This window comes from Sitophilus oryzae, unplaced genomic scaffold (assembly GCF_002938485.1).
Source record: "Sitophilus oryzae breed Bouriz unplaced genomic scaffold, Soryzae_2.0 scaffold_1218_pilon_pilon, whole genome shotgun sequence".
In the NCBI taxonomy this organism is placed as follows: Eukaryota; Metazoa; Arthropoda; class Insecta; order Coleoptera; family Curculionidae; genus Sitophilus; species Sitophilus oryzae.
This window is the reverse complement of record NW_022145858.1, coordinates 949,517-973,974: the sequence shown is the minus strand read 5'-3', so window position 1 is coordinate 973,974 and position 24,458 is coordinate 949,517. Positions and strand designations below refer to the sequence as shown.

General features: G+C 34.6%; 1 protein-coding gene across 1 annotated transcript; it reads right to left on the bottom strand.

Moving 5' to 3' along the window:
* Positions 1–6,649: 6,649 nt before the first annotated feature.
* On the bottom strand, positions 6,650–11,707 carry LOC115874091. The gene is made up of 6 exons (XM_030889156.1): positions 11,491–11,707; positions 10,010–11,219; positions 9,792–9,865; positions 8,482–8,640; positions 7,914–8,048; positions 6,650–6,891 (listed from the first exon to the last, which is right to left on the bottom strand). The coding sequence occupies exons 1-6, from the start codon at positions 11,705–11,707 to the stop codon at positions 6,650–6,652; spliced, it is 2,037 nt and encodes a 678-aa protein (XP_030745016.1).
* Positions 11,708–24,458: the final 12,751 nt, after the last annotated feature.

Sequence of the window (24,458 nt, the reverse complement as noted above, 5' to 3'; positions counted from 1 at the left end):
TAATCATTTAATAATTCTGATAAAAAAACGCTTGATTTTTTTATTTTAGAGATCATACGGGCTATAATAATTAATATGACTATATTAACAATACTTAAATTAAAATTTATTTGAAGGAATGCTACTGTATTACAATAATTGTAAAACACGTATGTAATAATAACTCGGAATAATATAATAATTATTTAAAACTGTTCATCGAGTTATCGATGTCGGCGTCTTGTCACTTTTATCTTTTATTTAGTCTTGTCAGTATTATTTTATTAGCCGTTTAAGTATAGTTTGAGTTCAGATAATGCAGATTTTAATGTGCCATTTGTGGTTTTTTTATTGGATTTTTTTTGCATATTTGGTATATTCTATGAAGTGATTTTAAGTGCTCCTGACCATTTTTCAATTATTAAAGTGCCTATTTAGACACATTTAAAATGAATTAATTAGTGTATAGTATTTGTATTATGAGTTTGTTTATTTTTTATGAGTTGTATTTTTTCCCATTAAAATAAACATACCTTACTAGATCACTAGCACTAGCTAGCCATTTTTAAATACAGGGTGTTAATTAAATATCTGGCCAAACTTCAGGAGGTGATTCTTTGAGTGTTTTAAGGTAAAAAGTTCATATAAACATGTGTCCGGAAATGTATAATTTTAAAGATACAGGGTGTCAAGGTGTTTTCTAATAGACCTTTTTTATTAATATCCCAAAGATCCGTTGGCCGATTTTGTTGAAATTTCGCCATGTTTTGAACTTTGATAAGTTAGCACTAATTAAATGATAATTATTATTTACAACAATATTCAAAGGATAAAATTTTATCCCAATAAATATTTGGCAAAGCCTTGGATTCATTTGTTTTTACGCCTATTGGCGGTGGAAACCATGCAAGCTTTTTCTTTGGCCTAAGTTTTTAATTAAAAAAATAATAATCATAAAAAATATAGGTCCGAATAGCCTAAATTTTAGCAAAATGCATCAGTAGATCCGATGAGATCCGAGTTATTATGTTTTGGAACTTAATGATTTAATTAATTATTCCCTTTAATGCATTTACCTATCCTACGCGCCAAGAAAAAATATTGCATTAGTCTAAATTTATTATTTATGTGATTCCACTCTTTCACGTATAATTTGCCCCTTGCTTCTCCTACGGAAAGAGTTAGATTAAAATAGCCAAACTGTACCTAATAACCCATATGCCTTGACGCATATTCTTTTTTATAATAATATTGGCTTTCTTTATCCGCCGGTCCAGACAAACATCCATATCCATAAAATAGTTGGCCCACACACACACACACTGATAAATTAATAAGACCTCATTTCGGCCCTCAAACGTCCTTCGATGATCAACGCCGGCTAAACTATCGACCTACGTGTTGACAAGTTGATTAGGCAGGTTATTGAACTCGTGTGGCATCGAGCATGTCGTTTTTTCAAAGATGGGTCCCATATAAACGCGACCAGAAGTATTTTCAATACTAAAAACGATTAAAAAATGTCGCCTTGACTAGGATTCGAACCTGCCTTACTACGGCTCCAACGTCATAGCAGCATAAAGTCCTAACGCTTTAAACCACGCCGCCACCGAGGACTTGAAAGATTCTATGTAAAATTCTTACTTAAAAGATAATGTTTAGTGAAAGTACTTTTTTATTTATAAACATTTATTTAATTCTGTTTTTAGTATTTGTTGTTATAGCGGCAACATAGATACGTTATCTCTAAAAATTTCAACTGTCTGGCTATAACGGTTCATAAGATAGACCTTTGTGACAGACGGACGGACAGCGAAGTCTTAGTAATAGGGTTCCCGTTTTTACTCTTTGAGTACGGAACCCTAAAAAGATACATGCTTTAATTTACCTGTAAAGACAGCCATCTAGTCTGAGCAGGGTGAAGCATCTTGTGTGGTTTCAAGTCACGTTTGCTGCTGTGGGAGAAATAGTTGTATATTGATCTGATAAAATCCTCTACACTCCGTGGAAGCTTTTTTGCTGCTGATGATGAACAAAGGTGAAAACTATGACACACACAACCAAGCACAAAAATATTGGGAAAATATTTTTGAACAGAGCTTGAATACCTCCAATCTTGCCCATCATTACAGCAGCATTGTCAGAAACAAAGCCTAACAAACTTTGAACAGGAACCTTAATTTTTGTTAAATACTCACAAATTGATTCATATATTCCTTGGGCAGTACAGTTTTCACTCTTAGAAAACCAATAAAGATGTCTTTACATCTTTGATTCATTTTGTCATAGTATCTTGCTATAAGCACAAGGGATTTTTGTGTGCTTATATCTGTAGTCTCGTCAATTATGAGAGAGAAGTGTTGCTTGGATAATATAGCAGATACTGAATTGATTTGCCCTTGAGCTAAGCAATCCTTGGTTAATTTGGTAGCTTTCGTTCTGTTACACTTTTATTTTTTTTGCGATATTAGAATCTGGGAATATGGAGATTAATAATAAAATAAGGTGCTCCATTATAAGAAAAGACAAATTATGTTCATTTAAAAAAGCCACGAGTTTTAACTCGGTCCTTCTAACATATTTTATGACTTCTTATGCTTTTGTAAACTTTGATATTTTTGGGGTGTTTTTTGCATTTTCCACATTCTTTTTGTGCAATAAATTAACCTCATGCCTTTAAAAATGAGGCACTCCACCTTTTAGTGTATTATTGCATATTTTACTGTAAAAATCCCCATTCTAACGCACATCCAGCCACTTAAATGTAATTGTCCATTCTTTCCTAAAATTTCTTTTAATATTTTTCTTTGTTCTTCTGTTACGTTCCTGTGTTTCAGTTTCAATCGACTCATTGCTACTGGGAACAGGAATAACAGCATCAACGACAACCTGAACGTGTTGTGAGGTTCTCTTCCTTTTTGAGAACGCTCACGAACACCGAGTTGCCTTGGTTCAGTACTCGGGCGCCACCCTCAAAGTTTATAGTGTTTGAGAGACCACTAGTGCCAGTACGGGTAGCTTTTATACAGTGGAGATACCAGGGAGTGATGAGATGAAAAGAAAATAAAACACACAATTAACTATAACGTAACACTATGTTTTTATTTAACCAATTAATTATGGACAAAAGCAATCAAAGAAAGTTTACGTTCTCGAATTGTAACAATATTAAAATAAAATGAATGTTAGAAATTCGTAAAGCAAAATGTACAATAACAACCGTGTACCTCTAGAGTTCTGATCGATTATTCCCAATACGCAACTCTCTGACTGACTCTATCACTTGAACTCAAGACGCGTTCCCGAAGTGAAGTTCCGTTGGACACGACGACGCGAGTTCTAGATCGGCGTCGAAGTTAGCGGCGTCCCATTAAACACAGACACGTAGGTACCGGAGCAACACACTCTACAGCGACGCGACTCTCGAAGCGGCGGCGACGTCGTTACAGGCGTCCCGATGGTCACAGCAACGTATCTACCGGAGCGGCGTCCTTTTTGACAGCGAAACACGAATCCCGGATCGGCGTCGATGTTAGCAGCGTCCCATTGGATACAGACGCGAGTCCCGGATTGACGTTGAAGTTAGCAGCGTCCTGTTGGACACAGACGCGCGTCCCGGAGGCATATTCATATTCTGCCAACGTAATACGATATTCGGCTAAAGTCGCAAGCGTTCGAGTCTAACGTTTGCAAAATATGATTACATTGAACTAACGTTGGCAGTTTATATAGCTGAATTCGTGTTTGGGCCTAGCGTTTGGAAAATATGATTGAACTAACGTTGGCAGTTTATTTGCCGTCCGACACAGTTTGTTGTTTAGTCTTCAAATTATTCATTTAAATATTTGGCTTTGCATGTTGTTAGCTATTAAAAATTGTTTAAAAATTGACCATTATGGCTATCCAAAGGCCTCAAGAGTACAATTATTTTGATGTCAGCCAGAACGAGTTCAGAATTAACATTGATACTAAAAAAGAAGTAGATGTAAGTTGACTTTTATTAATTACTATTAACATAAGCTCACTATATGTGGTATGATGAAAACCACGAATGTTTACGCGTGATTCATCCCTTTTTACCATCCAAACTAAGCTGTTGGAAGGTCACACGGACCTTGATTCCAGTGGCATGCTGTTGCACGCGGAGTGATACTCAATTTATATCTGTTAAGTTATTTCTGTTTTACGTTAGAAGCATAGTGCCGTTTGAGGCGATGAATCAGGTGAAAAGATTCATATTTTTTGCCATCATAGTGTTTTCCTTATATCAGTTTGATTTAATATTGCACGTGAAATCACTGTAGATAAAATAACCGAAATTAAATTCTATTGATAATATTATGACTGGAATATTCGTGGCTAATTTGTTCATTAGTTTTTTTGCTATGGAAAGTTATATTAGGTTATAACGTTTACTGTAGAGAAACACATAGTGTTTATGTTTTTTTTTCATAATCGGAGCAATTATCCTTCTCCAAAGTTGGGAAATGGAAACATATCTAAAAGGGGAAACTGATGGAAGCGCCATCGCCAGGTTGAAGTTCATTACGATAATGTTTTAAAAATTAACAATAAAATACATTGACAGTCATTATTAAAAGAAAATGAAGTCCCTTTTTTTCTTGTATAATATTAATTAACACAATATAAAGGGTCTCCCAGGAATAAGTGCAGGAATTTTTATGAACTTCATTACAGTGTGTTACAGGAGTTAGAGTGAAAGTTGATCCTGTAGATTCTACCTCTTCCTGAGACTCTTTTTCTTTGGGGTTTCTTATAACAAATCTAAAATAAAATTGTATATCAGTTAATACATATCTCAACTATCTCATTAATTAATTTTAAAGGCACTTTATTTTTCGTTACCGAGTAAAACAGAATAATTTTTAATATTTTCGCTAAATATTTTCGCTCTTATTTTAGTATTATACCTAAATCTAATAGAATTGAACTTCTACCTGTCCATTGTAACTGAAGTAACTAAAAACTAAACTTATTATGTATAACACGTTTCACTTTTTAATACAAACAATTAAATAACAGGAAATCAAAATCAATTATTTTTAGTTTGTTTTGTATTTTGTTTTCTTCTTTCTGAATCCTGAAAGAAAGAGTCAAATAAGTCAAAATAGTGGTTACTGGTTTCCATTCCGACTTGCGACGTTATTGATGCACACTGAGCTTACTTTTGTCTCTGTTTAGTCTGTTTGCTGTTATTAGTTAGAAAAGGATACGAGTACCTTAGAGTAAGTCCCGCGTATCACCGAGAGCGCAAAGGTCAAGATTGTCAGAACACAGAACCTCACCGAGGAGAAACCTTATATAACTAATTTTACTTTACTTACCTACTTTTACTTTTTTATTGGATCATGCCTTAGACAAGGAAAATTCCTTGTCTAAGGATCATGCTTTTAGTCTGAAATGTTTTTGAAAAAAATAGGGAAAACCATTTTTTTGCCGATACTATACTTTCCATTCTAAAGAGATGTGGAAGTATAAAAGAAGCTTATTAGCTTGAAAAATAGTAAATTGTAACAATTTAAGTCGTTAATGTAACAATGTAACAAGTGTGGGTAAAATGTAACAAAAATGTTACAATTGTAACAAACTGGCAACACTGGTGGCGAGACTAGACGGAATCGCCTGCATTTCACAGAATTCGCTTGGCGCGTTAAGGAGCGTATACATATGGCGAGCACAACGCGAGCCGAGCGCGCCCTGTTGTGCTCGTTGCTCGCCGTGCGCAGCAAGAACAGTGAGATCATAGTCCGAGCCAGCAGCGATCCATTTGAAATGTAAATGGCTCGCGAGCAAACAAGAAATATTCTTTTTTCAGTGTCAGTGCAGTTTTTGATGGTAGCATACCGCTTTATACAGTAAACGAGCCGGTTCGAATTTACTAACTGATTTACAGTTTCAGCATGTCAGTGGGTAATACAAAAATTTTACTAGGATGACTCCCACGGACTTTGCTGAATAAAATAAGACCGACAATTTCTAAAAAGGATACACATTTTAGTGAACCGATTTCGATCTAAGACAGGTAAGATCTATTTATAAAATGATCTAGAATTTTGTCGCGCCCTAAAAAATTTAGAGCGCTTTTTAGTATTAACTTGTGGGTTGCTTCTGATAATAAATATTTAAATAAATATATCACTTTAAATTATATAGCTCTAGTTTTTTGTACCTACTTTATTTGTTCATCTTTAGAGGTTTGCTGTTACTCTACTATTCCTAGCTACAGGAGATTTGTATACTAGCTTGCAATATCTATTCAGAATATCTAAACAGGCTATTGGAAAATAATCCCGGAAGTTTGTACAGCGCTTATTGCAGAACTAAAAGAAAATGTCGAGGTATGTTCTCCTTATCTATTAATTTTATTGCAAATATACAAATATACAAGCAAATATACCTCTCTCTTCTATAAGTTGCCAACATGCTTATAATTTTTTTCTTGCATATTTCTTCAGGTTTGCCTATTAAAGTGGCGATTTCCTTCCAGGCATCTATTCTTTTTGGTTTTTTAAAATAATTTTCGTCTTTGGGGTCCCACAAAATAGTATGCGTCCTATACAACTCAACTAATTGAAGCAAAATATCCTCCGACCATGTAGGCTCCATTCTTGCCGATCAGACCAGAACGACGAACCTGCCACAACGCCGTCTATATTACAACTGCGAGCTCCTTTGTGTTCGTCGCAAAAACCGACAAGAAATGGATCGCAACGATCACACTGTGAGCGGCTCGCGAGGCGCTCGCGGGAGGAGTACACATATGACGAATTGAGTTTGTGGCAGGCTCGGCTCGTGCTCGGCTCGCGCTGTGCTCGCCATATGTATACGCACCTTTACGTAGCGAGCCCTTGTCAGCATTGTTGTCGGGTTGAGCACGTATGCACAAATTAACTACAACAAATAATCTGCACCAATATGTTATCGAGGCATATAATCTCACAGTAATTTAAAAGATTGCTCGTCATATATCATTTCGTAGAAGATTAGGAAAAAAAGAGATTTATAGTATAAAAAATTAATTTATTTAACAACATTTAATTAAAGATGTGAAAAAATAGTTACTTTTCTATTGGTTCTATCGGACTTTTTTCGACTATATAATAAATATGGACGCGTGAGTAATTTTATAACATTTGAACATTTTATCACGCACACTCACGCACGTAAAGATATCTATCAAACCTAGTCACGCACACGCACACTCACCTATACAGGTCCAGGTATTGTTGTGACATCCTTACCTACACACCAAAATGTGGCGCAGTTGTTGCCTCCCATTGTGCGCCTAGAAATTAAAATTACAAGTTTAATGCACTCTTTTACACACCATATTTTTGGAGATAATATTTCAGGCTTTAAACAAGCATGTGGCATACGTTGCCACATCATGTTGCTAAGCTGAAAACGTGTTTAGGGTGTTACAATAAATGTATTTGCTTTGTCTGTGTTAAGGACGCCACATCATGTTCTTTTATCCCAAAAATTGTTTATCAAAATTCGTTTATCGTTATTAATTGAACCTTATATTATTATTAATTCTCTCATCGTTTCAATTTTTTCAAATTTAAAGAACAATTTTACAAACAAATTACGTATATCCGGGTTGTAAAATTCAGGATGATTTATTTGAAGTAGTTAAAAAAATAGGTACATCTAGTATTTATTCACACAATATATATCATAAATTACAGTGTATTTTATTATACTAAATGGTGAAAACTATACAATGTGATCATAATTTCTTATTGACATAATCATATTTTAAATTAAATAAAAAAGAAATAGTAATATTAAATATTGCAGTTTCTCTTTATTTTTCTTATTTCTAGTAATAACATTTTTAACAAAATATTTAATATCCGTCCATGATCTGCGGCTGAGTATATCGTTATGTTCCTCTTTAATTTTCGTACATTTATCTTTCCCTGGTACGATTCCATTTTTTATTTCTGTTTTAAATTTCTTCAATAAAACTTCCTTTCCTGAATTATCCCACGGAACTCTTCCTAAAGCCGCTTCCCTTTTCGTTCTTTTAGGTTTATTGTTCCCTTAAGAAAAAAAAGAGTGTAAAAATATATCTAACCAGAACAGTAGTTCTAACTAACTCTAAACTAACTTATAAACTATCTAAATTACTGCGCTTCAATAAAAATAACAATTATAATTCGACAAATTATTGTAAAAAATTAAGTAGAGTAGAATATTTGATAAATTAGGCAATCAATTTAAATTTACGAAAATGTTTTAGAAAGAAAGAACATCTGAAAGTATCCTTAACTTGAAATATTCAAATTTGTAACTCAATTAGATTCTATTTTTTTTAATGAATTACGGCAATTGTATTTTTGACAAAGGTCTTAAATGTGTATTTTAATAAACTAATTCCAAAAGGCTATTTTTCAATATATCATATTATTAGTTCGGTTAAAAATAAGGTTTTATTGCTCACTTTTGTAATTTCAGAATACTAAATTTACGTACTAGTTTTATTTTCCTTTTTGCCAATGAATGGTTGAGATGGTAAAATCTCATCAATCTTCCCTATATTTTCTCCCTCTTGACTATATTTTCTCCCCCTTTTCTCCCTTTCAACTTCTTCATCATTTTGATCGATTGGATCCTCTTCTATAGGTGGTAAATCTAGGAAAATTACAATATACAGTCAGTTCTAAAAATACTAATACACGTGATGTTTGCCTTACTTTAAATTTTTATATTTTTCAGACCAGTGAAAATTACCGTCATGTTCAGAAATCCCAGTTTTGTTTTCCAATAGTATTTTTTAGCGTTTCGATACTTTTTAATAAAATACAGTGTTGTTATAGCTTAGCAACTTGCAAGTTAAATTCTGCAAAGAATTATGCAACTACAAAGTTAAACTCTTCAACTAGAGTAGACAAAATTTAAAAAAATTAAGTCTTAATAAATTCGACTGGCTTAAAATGCATTGCAATATTCCTTTTCATTTAAGGTCTAAAAAGTATTACGTGTAAAACAAAAGCAGGAAATCTGACAACAGTGGTGTTATCTATTCTCATGTGAAAAAATCGAGATTTTTTATGATTACAGCTTTAAAAATGAAAATGCTTAATAAATTAGTTACAAAATAGAAATGCAGAAAAATGTATTGTTGAGTTTTTCTATTACGTTTCACCAAAATTTGAGAAATCGTCAACTTCTTTATATTTAACTAACAAGATAAATTCATTATCTACCTTAGAAGAAAAAATCAACTAGCCTACCAGTTTAAAAAACATATATGACTTGTGTCAAAAATCAAGTACGTCACTTTTCTGGAGCTGAGAGTATTTAGGTAATTTGTCAATAACTCTATTGGTTTTCCATTCTAAATAACCTTTTGCCATAATTTCAAAGTACACTGTACCGAATGATTGTTTATATTTTGCACACACACTTATCTCATTTATTTGAAAAGTTATCTCAATTATTTAAATTGTTAAAATACTTATATATCAAAGTTCTAAGGTTTTTCATTAATTTTTATTTTATGATATTAGAATAAAAAAATGATGTATCGCAAAACTGTAAAAAAATGTATCTTTTTAATTGCTTTTAAAGTTTTGCGATGGTCATTTTTTATTCTAAAATCATAAAATATAAAAATATATCAGAAGACCTACAACTTCGGTATTTAAACTTTTTTGATATATTTTCAAATTAGTGAGATTGGGTGGGAGTGCTAAATATATCCAGTAATTAGTATTTGTTAAAATGGGCTGAACTGTAGGGATCTTTTATTAATTAGTATAAAAAATATTTATTTGTCTTACCTTTGACCTCAATATCCTTTAAAGATTTTCCAGCAAATGTATGTGCTTTTCCTTGGTCCACTGCTAGCAGCAACCTACTAAATTTAGTTAACTCAACAGTATTTTCATGGAGGCGATAGAATTCACGATGTACCCTTATATCATGATCCAAATGTCGCGCAAGCCAATCTCATTCGTTTTCGTTAAGATTGAAGACTTGGCAAACAGTAGCTACGTACTTTCGTAATTTTGTACTTGTTATTGTATCTGGCGACTCCAAATTTGCTTCATAACACCATCTTTTAATGCAATCATGACCTCTTAAATAGGAATTTAAATCACCTAGTCGAGCAAAAACAAAAGGATTGCCCTCGGGCACTCCCACTGATGAGCGAGTTGCCAGTAGAAAATCGACAGATTCTTTCATTTCTTTAGTTAGCAAAACTGGTACTTTCCTTCCTCTCTTTTCTATTATTTCTACTACTGTTAGAGCATTTGCTAACTTATTTTCAAATTCCGTTAAAGATTCTTTCATTTCTGCTATACCATGATTATGCCACGGTGGTCTCTTCGTATAATGTTCAATTTTCATCCTTGCCGCTTCTCCTGAACGTCGTTTATTAAAAAGAATGATACGACTTAAAGTAAGTGATGCTAGTTTACTCCAGTTTTGAAAACTCTTTTTTCGTTCCATATCATTCTTTGTTTCTTGGATCATAAATTCTAAAAATTTGCTCAATTTAATTAAATCGCCACTAACTGGAAGTAAGTCAACAGAATTAAATTTTCTAGAGTGCAAAGTAGAAAATGCATTGGATGAAATTCTGACACTCCACTCCAAATATAAAATTGACAAGAAATTCAGCAATATTTCATTTCTTTTGAGGTCGCCCTTTCGTAAACATAAACCTCTTTCAATGCCAATGCATTTTCTAATAGAATACCCAATTTTTAATGCTAAAGACGGGATTCCAAACTCAGTTCTCTTCGCTATTTCCTTCGATGTTACACAAAGGGACTTTGTCGCTAAGACAACAGCATCAAATTTTTCAGGGGTAAGAGCGTCAATTAAATTGTGCACATCGCTATTTTTCTTGGCGAGCTCAATTGTTAATCTCGCAAGTTGCCGCATGGACTGTCTAATAAGTTCCGCTTGAGTGCTGCTATGTTTCTCATACAAAAATGCTTCAAATCGTAAAATAAGATTATCTTTGCGACATATTTCAGAAATCTCATCATTTCGCAATTTATTTAAAACGTTTGAACGAAAATCTTCTGATAAGTTATGGCCATAAATTCCATTTAGTAGAGAGGTGCTTTCAGCAGCTGGTAGTCGTGAGGATTTTTCACAACTACTTTTGTCTTTCATATAGACACATGAGTATTTAAGATGGTGCCATATATGCCTTTTTATCATAAAACCTAGACACTCCGGACAAGGACCATAACCTGAATATTTTAAAAAATTATTTTCTTGCTCAGTTGGTCTTCGTGTTAAGATTAATTCTCCTTTTTTTAATAAGAGTACGTCACAATTGTGATAAAAATCACCGCATTAGAACATTAAATGCTTCACGTCGTTTGTTGGATTTTTTCGGCATACTTAGTATTCTGGCAACTTCCATTTCATTAGAATGTACTCTTTCAAAATGTCTGGCTAAATTATGAAATAGTTTGTGACAAAAATAACAACTGTGATCTTTATTCCGTATTCTTTTACCGTCAGACGTTTTTTTAGCAGGGTTCACTTTAACTAGCTCGTCTGTATTTTCTTTAATAGTACTAGTTACACTAGAACTTGTTTGAAGTTGCTGAATATAATTAGTGATATTGGTTAGGTTTCTGTTTTCATAATCGGTATCAATTGAAGAAATGTTTTCAGGAATATTCACTGGTATTTGTAAAACTCGATCCCATTCGTCATCGGTAAATGGCATATCTTCAGGAGTGTCTGGTATTATTGAACTGTTGCGGGAGTCATTACTTGGTAGATATTCTGATTCTGATTGCCTGAACCAATAGGTTCGGGTTCTGATAATTCGTCCTCGTCCTCAAAATTAATGGCCTTAAGATTTTGTGGTTCTAGATCGTACTGGTGTTGATCGTATTTGTGAATTCATTATTGCCGACAAGTTCACTTCATCACTTGATGAAGATATTGATGGATCTTGATAATCTAAGTAGGAAAATACACATTCGTTAATCATAAAATTCGTTAATCATTAAACTCGTTTTTTTGGAAATTTTTAAAGTAAAATAACTCGGTTATCTTGGATTTATTTGAAAAAACGGCAAGGAAAAAATATGTTTCTTTTATCGAGATCTACAAGCCCGGAAAATATTTACACTTATTTAAGACTCACTCTGTAGTATTGCCAAAATAACCCTCACGAAATACCTATGAATCTAGAACAAATTTCGCTAAAAGTTGTCGAAGATATTTATAAAAATATAGGTCTGTTAAATGCTAACACCCTGTATAATAAAAACTAGGTATATAAATCGATTTAAACTTTCAGATTTTATTTACATTGAGTAGTACAATATATAAAAAATATAGAAATTTGACGAGATCTAAATATTCTCTATAATATAATGTACGAGATTGAAATTAGTAAGTAGCAAATAAAATAGTCAACATCATTTAAAGAAAAGAAAAAACTTGAGTTTTCAACATGACGTGTTAGCCCCTTTCGAATTCTATGAGTTTTTAAATGGAAACATATTATGTTGTCATATGGGATTCATTATAAAGCTCACCGAAAATGTATAGTATATACGATATATTACGTTTCTATCTAAAAAACAAAGTTGGGGTATAAATATTTTAACCTCGACAGGGTGGCTCAAAATAGAGGGAGCGAATTGGGATTATTTTTTTAACACCTCGTATATTATAGCGTTTTTGGCCTCATGCTTAATCACTTTACAAGCTTTACATAGTTCTGAGATATTATTAAATTTCTTCTGATAATTTCAGGATGTATATAAATAAATGAAAAAAAAGATATATTTTTCAGTCATTTTTTAAAAGATTATTAAAAATATAAAATGTGTGTCCTGAAATCAAAACAATGCTACTTACTGCAATTAGTCTATACTAATTCTACATAAATATCGTAGTCTTAAATCATACAGGATGACAAAATTCCATGCCAGACTTTCTAAAATATAAAATAATTTTTCTTCGTTTTTGTAAATGGAACATCCTGTGTATTATCTTTGTGTTAGATGCAGAATTAAAAAATGAACATTTTTGTATTCAAAGTATTTTGGAATTTTTAACGGTTTTTGTAAATATTTTTTTTTAATTTATTGTATTATTACATATGGCTCTTTCAACTCTAAAATACCAGACACAAATCATCAATGTTACGATATTTATAGAAAAGTAAGTACAGATCAACCGTAGTATAGTAAACACCTAGTATAATTTTGATTTCAGAACATTTCCTGTATTTTAAATAATTTGTTTAAAAATTCTGACAAATATTTTTTATTTATTTAATAATATCTCTGAAACTGTAAAAACAAATTTAATAATATCTTTAGATTATGTAATGTGATTAGAAAGAAACCTAAAAATGCAATAATGTACAGCGTGTTCCATTTAAAAAAAGATCATCCCGATCCACATATACTTTTGGGGCCACCCTGTAGAAGTTTAAAATATTTTCCTGAAATTCATCGTAGTACATACTTCAGGTTTGCAATTAAGCAAAATGTCAAAGTTTTTAATTATAGGAGATACAGATGTCTGACGGACTGTTGCAGAACCCTGCATATCTCCATTTGAAAAAAAGGGGTAAAATATAATTTTAATCCCAAATAATGAAGAAACACATTAAAATAAATTTAAGCAAACACGCGTTACATTTAAAAATGATTGTCATGATTTGGTAAATTTTATTCGATACTTTTGAACAGCCCCCTCATATTTCATCTAATATTGTTATTTTCATTAAATTCAACCCTGTATTTCGTTCAAGATTTTTTTGAGTTAATGTCCTTAACTCAAAAAGGGTGGTTCTAATTTCATGGCCATCCTGTAAAATTTGTCATAGAAAAAAGTTAAAATATAATAATTTAAGCCTGCCCCATCTTTAAAATTCTTTTGCTTCTTGTTTCCATTTTCAATAATACTAGTCACACACAACAGGAGCCGGATAAAATTTCTAACGTTCTAGTCAAAGACGTAATTAATTATGGAAACCACCAAAAGAAATGATGACGTAATGAAGTTTAAAGTGTGTGTAACCACAGTGCGCCACCTTCTTAAGTAGAAAATGGTGTCACAATTGGTCTTATAGTATGTAAGATTCAGACGAGAATCTGGCGTACTACACATTCATCAGGTTCCCGCCAAGTTTTAAAGTGTAGCGGTTAATTCTGGCGGACAATCTGTGAACTATCCACATACGTGGCGGCATACTCAAAGCAACAGACATTAAATTTGCTTGTAGCCTATTTATGACTAATTTTGTTGCGGCATCCGAATGTATGTTGCCACAACTAAAGCGTACGCCACAATTGAGTTTATAACACACACAGGTTGTCACAGTTAATGCGGTACATACACACTGACGCTCACGCACGTAAAGATATTTATATAACCGTGTCACACACGCTCACGAGTTTTAAAGGTTCTACAGTCATACACATATTCGCGGATTGACGCACGTCGACTCAGTGGTTCCAGAGAGGGTAAATTAAATAAAAAAATGAAATGAACATTTAATTCTAACCTAATAAGTTTTACAAAACTAAAGTAAGCTTAAGCATTAAACTCATCCAAGTTTTTGTTTAAAAACAATATTTGGCCTACATTTTCACTGAGAAGCCGCGTTCTCCTCTCTTCTAAAATCCGACCCGACGTCGAAAACACCCTTTCGCTGGATGCAGCAACTCCAAAGCGTTCTTCCAGAAATCCAAGACATCTCGCTGACCCACCACATCCACATCCACATGCTTCTTATATATTTGTAATTTGATGTCAATGTCTTGTAAGTCATTATCACGCACGCTCACGCACGAGATTTTTGAATCACGCACGAATCGTGATTTCAACCTAAATATTACATCACGCATATCGATGTGACACGATCAAAATCACGTCACGCGCCCTACCCCTACTATATAAATCTTTATTTGTAAACTTTAATGCATAAAATATTTTCAATCTAATAAATAATTTAATGATGTAAATAAGAGGAAATTTCTCACATGGGTGGTCAAATTCTATAGTTTTCATTGTATCAAACAGCCTCTGAGAACTGTTTTCTTCAGTGCAAAACTCATCACAATTTAATGTAAATAATTTTTCGAGCCTGTAAATAAAATGAACAAATTTTTCATTTGGCGATTTTAAACTCCCTTAAATGCACACTTTCATGATCAAAGGCTTTTAAATGGGTAAATATTTTCGAGTTATCTAGAGATTCGGATTCTTTTGCAAATTTTAGACAAATATCACATTGATTCACGTGCATTTGAAGACCCTTTTTAATGATGTAGCCACAGACATAATTAAAGGCATTTTGAGTTGTTATATTTTCATGCCTATAATTATAATCTGGTAAGGTTTAAGATCAGAAATAAAAAAAATATTCCACATTGCTCACAAACAGAAATTTAAACCTTGTCATCAGGTTGAGATTCGTGGAGTGTTATGTGTGGTCGGTGTTAATGTACGGAGTAGAAACTTGGACGCTGAAGACTCAAATGATTAAAAAGCTCGAAGCATTTGAGATGTGGCTCTATAGGCGCATTCTGAAGATACCTTGGACTGATAGAATAAGCAACGACGAAGTGTTGAGACGCATAGGCCGAAAACGAAAACTTCTCACAATCATTAAAATAAGAAAAACATCTTACGTGGGACACATATTACGCAGTGACAAATATCTACTGTTACAAAATATTATGCAGGGCAGAATTGAGGGGAGGAAGGGTATCGGCAGAAAGAAAAAATCCTGGCTCCGAAACATTAGAGAGTGGACAAATCTTGGCGTTGGAGAATTGTTCCATGTTGCAAAAGACAGAGAAGAATTTAGAAAAGTGGTCGCCAACCTTCTATGAGAAGACGGCATGGAAAGAAGAAGGTTATTGCCTGATGATTTTTAATGGCGCCACATATTTTACTAAAATTCTGGATTTTTTGACGGACTTCAATTGTGTTAATAAAATACCCAAGTCATCCAAACAAGTTATAAACGGAGAATGCAAAAAAGTTTGACAAAATAGTTTCCTAAATGCCCTTTGGAATTCTATAGGTGTTGGATTTACAGAATTACCTTGTTGCTGTCTAACGCTGCCAAAATAATTTTCTAAGCAATCTTGGTTAATTCTCCTTGTTTTTAAATAGGTAAATCCAATAGAAGAAAGTCGGTGCCACAGAATTTGAATGGACTTTATTGTGATCATCCCGCACGTACGAAACTTGCATTTTAAAGTTATATCTATATTGTTGTTATTAAAAATGTTTAAGTTTTCTAAAAATAAAACAATTTCACTTAAATATGCAATTTGAAAATCTAAGCCTTTAAAAACAGTTTTGTACGGATTAGGATGACTAAAATCCACTGCATTTGGTAAATCAAACAGTTTATCAAATTTTTCAACTACCTCAAGAGTGGCTTGTGCTTCAGCAGGAAGTACACCCAAAGTCATATGCGTCTGTAATCTAGTGGCTACCGTTCTGCTAATTACTTGCGTAGCAAGCTTAACTTTCATTTTTTGACAGTTGTTTGGATAGATATTAGCATCCGTGAGCTTGGGTGCATATATGTGAGTTTATAATCACCAACATTAAATTCTGGATTGTCACTAGTGATATTTAACAATTTTGAAATTTGTATAAAATTTGACCCCATATCAGTTACAATACTTGAACATATAGTCCAACATCTGATAATTTATTTACACATTCCTTAAGCATTTCTAAAATATATGCTGACTTAAGATTGGTGTTTAAAAAAAAATACGCGATCGGTTGTTTCCAATTATGGAATAAACCTCTGGCCACAATTACAGCCACGTTCTGAGCTATATTATATAGGGACGATTTTCTTTCCTTAGTTCCAATATCATGAAATCCAATAATTTGATCTCGACCAGTGTCAAAATATAGATTTGACTTAAGAGAGATTTCATCTATGCATATATTGCAATGCTTGTCTAACTCCGACATATTTTTAACTTTAAGACTCAGAGAGTTGAAAATATGATCATTACCTATACCTGGTTTGCAAATAAAATTTTGAGTAAGCTGCGTTTCGTTGGTAATATTTTTAAAAAGTTTCTCTAAAAATTTATATGTTTTTGGACCTAAAAAATACAATGTAAGGGCAAATTTCTCATATGCTTCATTATACCTACAGGGTGGCCCATCGAAAACGTTCCGCAAGGCATAACGGCCAGGGTAATTTTTTTTTTCAGAAAATTCAAAAACACGTCAATTTTGTTTGTGATGGGGACAACTTTTGCCCCAAAAATTATTGCAAAATCTTCAACCCTCTAAGCGGGGGTGTCATCCCCCGATTTTTTTCAAATGGGAAGGGGGGTCAAGTGGTACCGCAACGAAAAGTGCTTTCTATTCTCTATACTTTCCTGCTTCGTTTTTGAAGATCGGTCGAGTCGTTGGGAAAATATGAAGGGTTGAAATTTGAAAAGTTTATTTAAACATTTATCAGAGTAAATGATAAGAATAAATTACTTCGACAAATTTGCTGTTTTTTCTTATTATTTCTAGATGTTTGCAATCGGGTTGCGCAGATATTCAATGAACGCCATCCTGACAAACACCTTTATGGCAAAATTGTTCGCCAGTTAGTAGCAGAATTTCGCGAAACTGGTTCCGTTATGAATAAAAAGAGGCAGAGGGAAAATCCTGTAGTAAATGAAGCTATGGAGGTATTCGTATTGGGCCAAGTTGCCATGGACAGTATTCTGAGTACAAGAAAATTAGCCAATGAGACGGGCGGGAATCGTACAAGTTTCCAAAGGATATTCCACCCGTACAAAATTCAGTTGGTACAAGAACTCAACAAAGACGATTTTGATCGTGGCATGCAATTTTGTGAAACTATGAGTGAACGAGTGGCGAATGATAATAATATCCTATTTAATGTGTGTTTTTCGGATGAGTGTACTTTCTTTTTGAACGGTGTAGTTAATCGGCACAACTGTCGGTACGGGGCTGGACAACCCCAGGGTTTTTCACGAGGTGTACACACAAAACCCTCAGAGATTGAACGTGTGGGCTGTTATTTTTGGAAATTTTATTGTGGGTCAGTTTAACGATATTGAGAAGAACTTCAACGTACAAGTCACAGAACATCTAGCAACTACCTCACTTGGTCGTTCAACGTTGTGGCAAGTGAAAAAATGCGTAAACATCTAGAAATAATAAGAAAAAACAGCAAATTGGTCGAATTTATCCTTAATTATCATTTACTCTGATAAATGCTGAAATAAATTTTTCAAATTTCAATGACTTGACCGATTTTCAAAAACGAAGTGGGGAAATATAGAGAATAGAAAGCTCTTTTCATTGCGGCGCCACTTGACCCCCCTTTCCATTTGAAAAAAGTTGGGGGATGACCCCCCGCTTAGAGGGTTGAATATTTTGCAATCATTTTTGGGGCAAAAGTTGTCCCCCTCACGAACAAAATTGACGTGTTTTTTGATTTTTTGAAAAAATAAATACACTGGCCGTTATGCCTTGCGGAACGTTTTCGATGGGCCACCCTGTATATCTTCTTGCTTTAGCAACTTTATTTTTAAGAAGTGCTTGTAATTTAACGATTTCGGCTAAAGGTTTATTCAGAAATTTGTTGCACAACTTATTGAAATTTAATAAGGATCATTTTTCCCTATTTTCGGTAATGAACTGTTTTTTGTCAAATATTAACTTTTTTTCTTAATAAATGGACCTTACATTTTAATTTAGTTTTCCGAGGAGTGTTAGATGTCAAAGTCGACGGCGTTTGAGTAGACATATTCGGCGATATCAAAGGAGATGCAGCGAGACAAGTGGATCCAGTATCACTGTTTAATTCACCTAAAGGAAAAACATTATTTAATAATTTGCAATGACCGTAATAATTCTACAGGGAAGCCAAAAATTATATTAATAAAGTTGTTGGCCATGGAATGGAAAACATCTTAGATTTGATAAAATTTGATATCAGTATGACATTTAACGCAATTAAACCTGAAAATGTAAAAAAACCTAAGGTAAGGCAGACGTTTTCTAATCCATTGCCAGGGCCGGCGAAAACGGTAGTATTGTAAAGTATGGTAAAGGATTTAAAAATCAAAAGTTGTAGTAATTTCCTGTGACACCGGAAGTCTGCCGTAAAATATCACGTTCTTAATGTAAAAAAACAGAGCGTACCTACGTGTCGATTCTAACTTCGATTGCTTGTCGAAGATCTCAACTGCAAATAAGGTTGCGCGTTCACAATATGCTTGTACTACTTTAATATAGATGGCGCGCTATATACCAATTTGATTAAAGCATGGAATTAGTTAAAAAACGAGTGAGCGCAATTGTCCGCTGAGCGCCATTAGCCGTCGCTCCCCTACTGTCGATTCTAACTTCGTCAAGCGATGAGTTACGTACAATGATCCGTGGCTTTATCATAATTTATGAACAGATCTTAAAAATAAGAGGAACATAGTTTTATTTAAAATAATGTTGCATGCAATGCAGGCAAGCCTGCAAGAATAAAGACACACCTGTTTTTGGGGTTTGAAATACAAACTCCAGCAAAAGAGCATTTCATTTTTCTATTTTTGTTCATTTAAATCGAATGTACTTAGATATTTGATGAGTTTGAAAATGCTAAATTACAATAATTCATATTACAAAATGGCGAATAATACCTAATACCTACTTATTAATCATTTTTTACTTCTGATTTTCCTCCGTCGGTTTTTGTAGAACAGTATAAATAAACACATTTGTATCCCATTTTAAATAAGATATACAAATTACCAAAACTTAGAAATAACAGTTCAGAAGTTCAACAAAAATCCTACACGCGTTTTTAAAAACAAACATATAACCACGCACTATGTCACTCCAGCGAGCTCCAGCAAGCCAATACGAAAGCAAGCAGCAAGGCAAGGTCACAGCTAGACCCTTGCCTTGCTGCAAGGGTTTCCAGTCTAAACGACTGGTGTATTCACACCACTCAATAGGCGTGTCGGGTTTGCCGAGCGGTTTCCGATGCAGTCGGTTTATTTTGCATCTGTTAATAGGTAATTTGTGACGTATGTCCGTAGCTTGTGTCCGTAGTTTCATTTTCGCCATTCTTGTATACCTCTAAAAAATTATTTTAAAAATTTGTAAATTTGCGGTGTTATCGTCGTTCATAAGAGTTGTAACGATGTTACTTAATTTTTGTGATATTTAATTTGTAGTGATTAAATTAATGAGCTTTTAATTATCAAATTATTTATAAAATAATTATTTTGTTAAAAGCAAGTAGTAGAGTCTTGGTTCGTATCGATCGATACTCGCGGGGATACGGCGCGCCGTTGTCCCCACTGTGTGCTGCTTTCCCCACTCCTGTAGACGAGAGCAGTACCGTTACAAAATCAAAAGTCGTCAGTTGCTTGGTACCTGGGTTGGTGAATAGACGACAGCTCCACCCTTCTCCGCCGAAGGAAGAATTCGATAGAAAGCCTCGCTTTCTAGAAAGAGCTCACCCGACTACTCACCGCACCCTCCGCAATATCCTGTCTTGCGCAGTGTGTTTTCTAGTGTAGTGCTACGCCACGTTTTCATCAAGTGAAGCTTGTCGTTTGAAAAGTTTCCTTTCAGTTTTCCTCATTCAATCACGTGAACGTGATTGAGCGGCTTTACATTAAATTGTGAAAGGCTCTGTCTTTCAAAAGGTGGCTGACTATGCAGAGCAGTAGGTAGCATCCATTGGTCAGTAGTTTCATAAGTACTGTCGGGAGGCGTTTCCTGTGCCTAATCCATCCGTAATTGAAGGGAAAGCATGAAAAACCTACAATTTTGACCGTGGGGTGCCGTTTTCACGTACGGTTGGATTGTGGGCTAGTGAACAAACGAAAGACAAGTTTCTTCTCCGGGTTAAGATAGGGTTTAACTAGTAACTTTTTGATTTCGCGATCTTGCCACCCCTTGCCTCTACCCGACAGTAGAGGTGTTCCAATGAACTATTCCGACCCCGGAATGAAAGGAACTAGTTCCTGGTTTCTCAAAGAACTAGTTCCTCGGGACCTATTCCGGGATCGAGACTGCGACCGATATAGATTGATATGCGACGGATCGGCCAGCACGCGTAGCCCGATGGTAGGCAGGAGTGGGGAGTGCCAGCCGCACGTTATCGGATCTGGACCAAGAGGAACTAAACTAAATAAAAGACTAGTTTACGTACGTACGAATCGGGCCAGCGCGATCGATGCTAGGCAGGAGTGGGGAGTGCGAGCCATATGCCGTATGTTATCGGATCCGGACCTAAAGGAACTAGAGGAACTAAATAAGACTAGTTTACGTATGGATCAGCCAGCGCGATTGATGCTAGGCAGGCGTGGGGAGTGCCAGCCGTATGCTATCGGATCCGGACATGGAGGAACTATTAAAAGACTAGTTCACGGGAATCTATTCAGTCGGCAGATCCGAGATATAATACAAGGCGGCGACGATGGAGTCGGCCTTGTCTATTGCCACAGCCGGCGTGGCGTAATTACCACAGAAAATTGTCGTGGATACTGTTTTTGATTTTTAGTTTGTTTTTTAAATATTTTATGGGAATGTTTCACTTTAGGTCCCTAAAATTAAGAAATATCTTATAAAACGAAGTAGATATTCTGAATTTTTAGACAAAACAAAAATCTTGAAGTGAGGAAAAATGCAATTTTTCGTAAAATTTTTGTAATATTTGCTCTAATTGATTTGTGATATAGTTTTTAAACTCTGATTTGAGTTTCTTTTTTATATTTTTTATCTGCAATAAAACTTACCTATAAGGGAAATTAAAGTAACTTTCGTTGCACATCATAATACGACCACCAGCAAACTCCATAAGACGACGCATGGTGTCATTAATGACGTGCAACGAAAGTTCACCCAATTTCCCTATATATGTTTTTATCATACACAATTACACGTGTCGTTATATCTCCGTACATTATAAAAATTATACAGATCATACTGTGAATAGTTCTGACTGACAACGAAACGCATTAGCAAGCAAGGGGATGTCAATGTTAGTCGGGAACTATTGTGAACTAAAGACCTAGTTCAAGGAACTATTCCTCTGGAGGAACTAGAACTAAGGAACTAGTTCCTCCCAAGGAACTAGAATTCGCACCTCTACCCGACAGCCGTCAGGAGGCCGCTTGCCGTCTTCGTTCCGGTGCGCATGCGGTGCCCAATTTTCTTTTAGAAAGTAACAAGACATTACGTAGCTGATTGAAGCGCTGTGTTGGGACCAGACGACTTTCGAAAGTCATCCTAACTTTCGAAAGTTTACACATGCGCAGTGTATTCTCCGACCGTAAATACTAGCATGCGCCCTTGGTTAGAAAATAGAAAGTCTCGCGCTTGCGTAGAATCTTACACCGCGCCATTATGCGCAAAACCCCTGAGCCAAGACTTTACGGCTGCTTCTCAACTAATTTGAGTTCAATAAGATTGCTTATATTATTTTAATTTAAACTGATTGTTTTATTTTGACTTTACCTGCACCCCTTCATACCTGGAGTCTCCACTGTTTAAAGGCTACCCGTACTGGCAAACGTGGACCTCTACCACTATAAATAACAGAGGTAGCGCCCGAGATATCTAGATTTACCACTGGGCGTCAATAAGGCTATTTTTCACAGAACCAAAGAAATAGCCTTACAGACTTACAGCGGTAAACTTATTACTATTTTGCGGATTTCGACTTATATTATTATCGGAATTACGATTAGGTGGAATTCGATGCAAATTATAATTATAGTCGTGTAAAATTGAATTGTGCTCTCGATTCCAAACCTTACAGGTTTTACTTGTACACTCGTTGACGTCATGCCCGGTTTTTAAAGAGTTCTTGTATATTCCTAAACGCTTTAATTCGAAAAATCTACTTTTAAACGGTTACGCGAGTAGTTTCGGACATTTGTACGTAAAATGTGAAGTTTCGTGGCAAAACGAACAATAGCCGACATCGTAAAATTGTAACGGTTGTTCTTGCCCTTGATTTACAGGAATATTTGCGTTAACGTGTGTTAAAACTCCACGATTGGGCGCTGAGGTTCCGCAATTTTGGGCGTTTCTTTCGTGTATATTTTTATCGTATACGCTTTGATTTTTATTGTCGATAGTTTCGAGCACTTGGCATTTATTTTTTAAGAACAATATAAAGTCTTCGAATGTAGGAGAATTTTGCTTGTTAAAAATTTCCCATTCTTGTCGGGTATTGTTGTTTAGTTTTTGCGCAATTAAATAAATTAATAATGTACCTATCCCAGTGATCTACCGGTTGATGTAGACTGGTTAAAGCTCGGAGATTTCGCACGATGTTATCGATTAGCTTACTAAGTTTTGATATGATCCTTCGTGATGCTCAAATGCTGTTGACAAAATTATTAAAGCGTATTAACGTGGCTACGATATACCAATTCTTTAATCTCGATTGGCTTGGTGGCGGCGCTTTGGGCTGCTGTATTTTCAGGGTCGGTCATTTTTTAAGTATTTACGTTAAGAAAACTATATAAATTGGAAAAATCTATTTAAAAACTACGCCCAAATAAACACTACGAACCCAAATTTTAGCGTGCAGATGGGTATATTTATAAGCAGCAAAACTAAGCAAGGATTACTACGGTTAGGACCTATTAAATGAAAGGAAACAACCTGTTAAATTTCTGGATTCCTTGCTGTTCGGTTTGGCAACGTTATTGTTCCTCCAACAAGGAACAATGGCGCTCGACTTGATCGGTGAACTCTACGCGTTTACGACCACTTTTCTGAGTAATTCTCCTCGAAAGACCAAAATGTTTTGTCTACGATTAAACTTCGAACTCTAGTGGACTGTAATAGGGTGATTTAAACTAATTTTTCGACTTTTTAAAACGTTTAATTATGAAATTTAAAGAGGCGATCGGACGGAAGATGTGTCTATCATGGTTTTGAAATGCTGGAAAATTTTGAAAGTCAAAATTTCAAACAAGATTCCTTAAAGTTGACTTACGTGGAATATTAGCAATCTCTGAAATATAGGGGGATGAGAATTGATCAAAATTGTCTGAAACACGTTTACTAGTTGAAGGAGCATGGTGTGAATTCAGATTAAGTATTTGTGAATGTGTTTTGGTGGATGTGGATTCTAAAATAAAACATGTTTGCCAAAAAAACAGAAATAAATATTTAGATAGATAAAACTCACCAGGAACAACAGAACCATTTGCAGGCAATCTTGAAAAACTGTGATGGGAGGATGATGCCCTTGGGCTTAATTGAAGTTCTGAAAAAATCTTATTTCATTTCCAAAATCTTCACAATTTAAGGAAATATTATTGTTTATTTTACCTTTTGAATTATTATTGTGTGGTGCTGAATGCAAGCCCTGAGAAAGACTGAATTTGGGAGGGCGGGGCAGTTTCTGTTTTTGTAAAGGTTCGTCTTCATCACCACTGCTCTCATCAAATGTTCTAACTTGGGCC

Excerpts from the sequence above, each read along its gene's own strand:
- LOC115874091 (XM_030889156.1), bottom strand. The coding sequence starts at position 11,707 with ATGCCATTTACCGATGACGAATGGGATCGAGTTTTACAAATACCAGTG. Across the intron at positions 11,220-11,490 it reads TGCTAAAAAAACGTCTGACG|GTTATGGTCCTTGTCCGGAG; the intron begins GTAAAAGAATAC and ends TAAAATATTCAG. Across the intron at positions 8,641-9,791 it reads AAAGGATATTGAGGTCAAAG|ATTTACCACCTATAGAAGAG; the intron begins GTAAGACAAATA and ends TAATTTTCCTAG.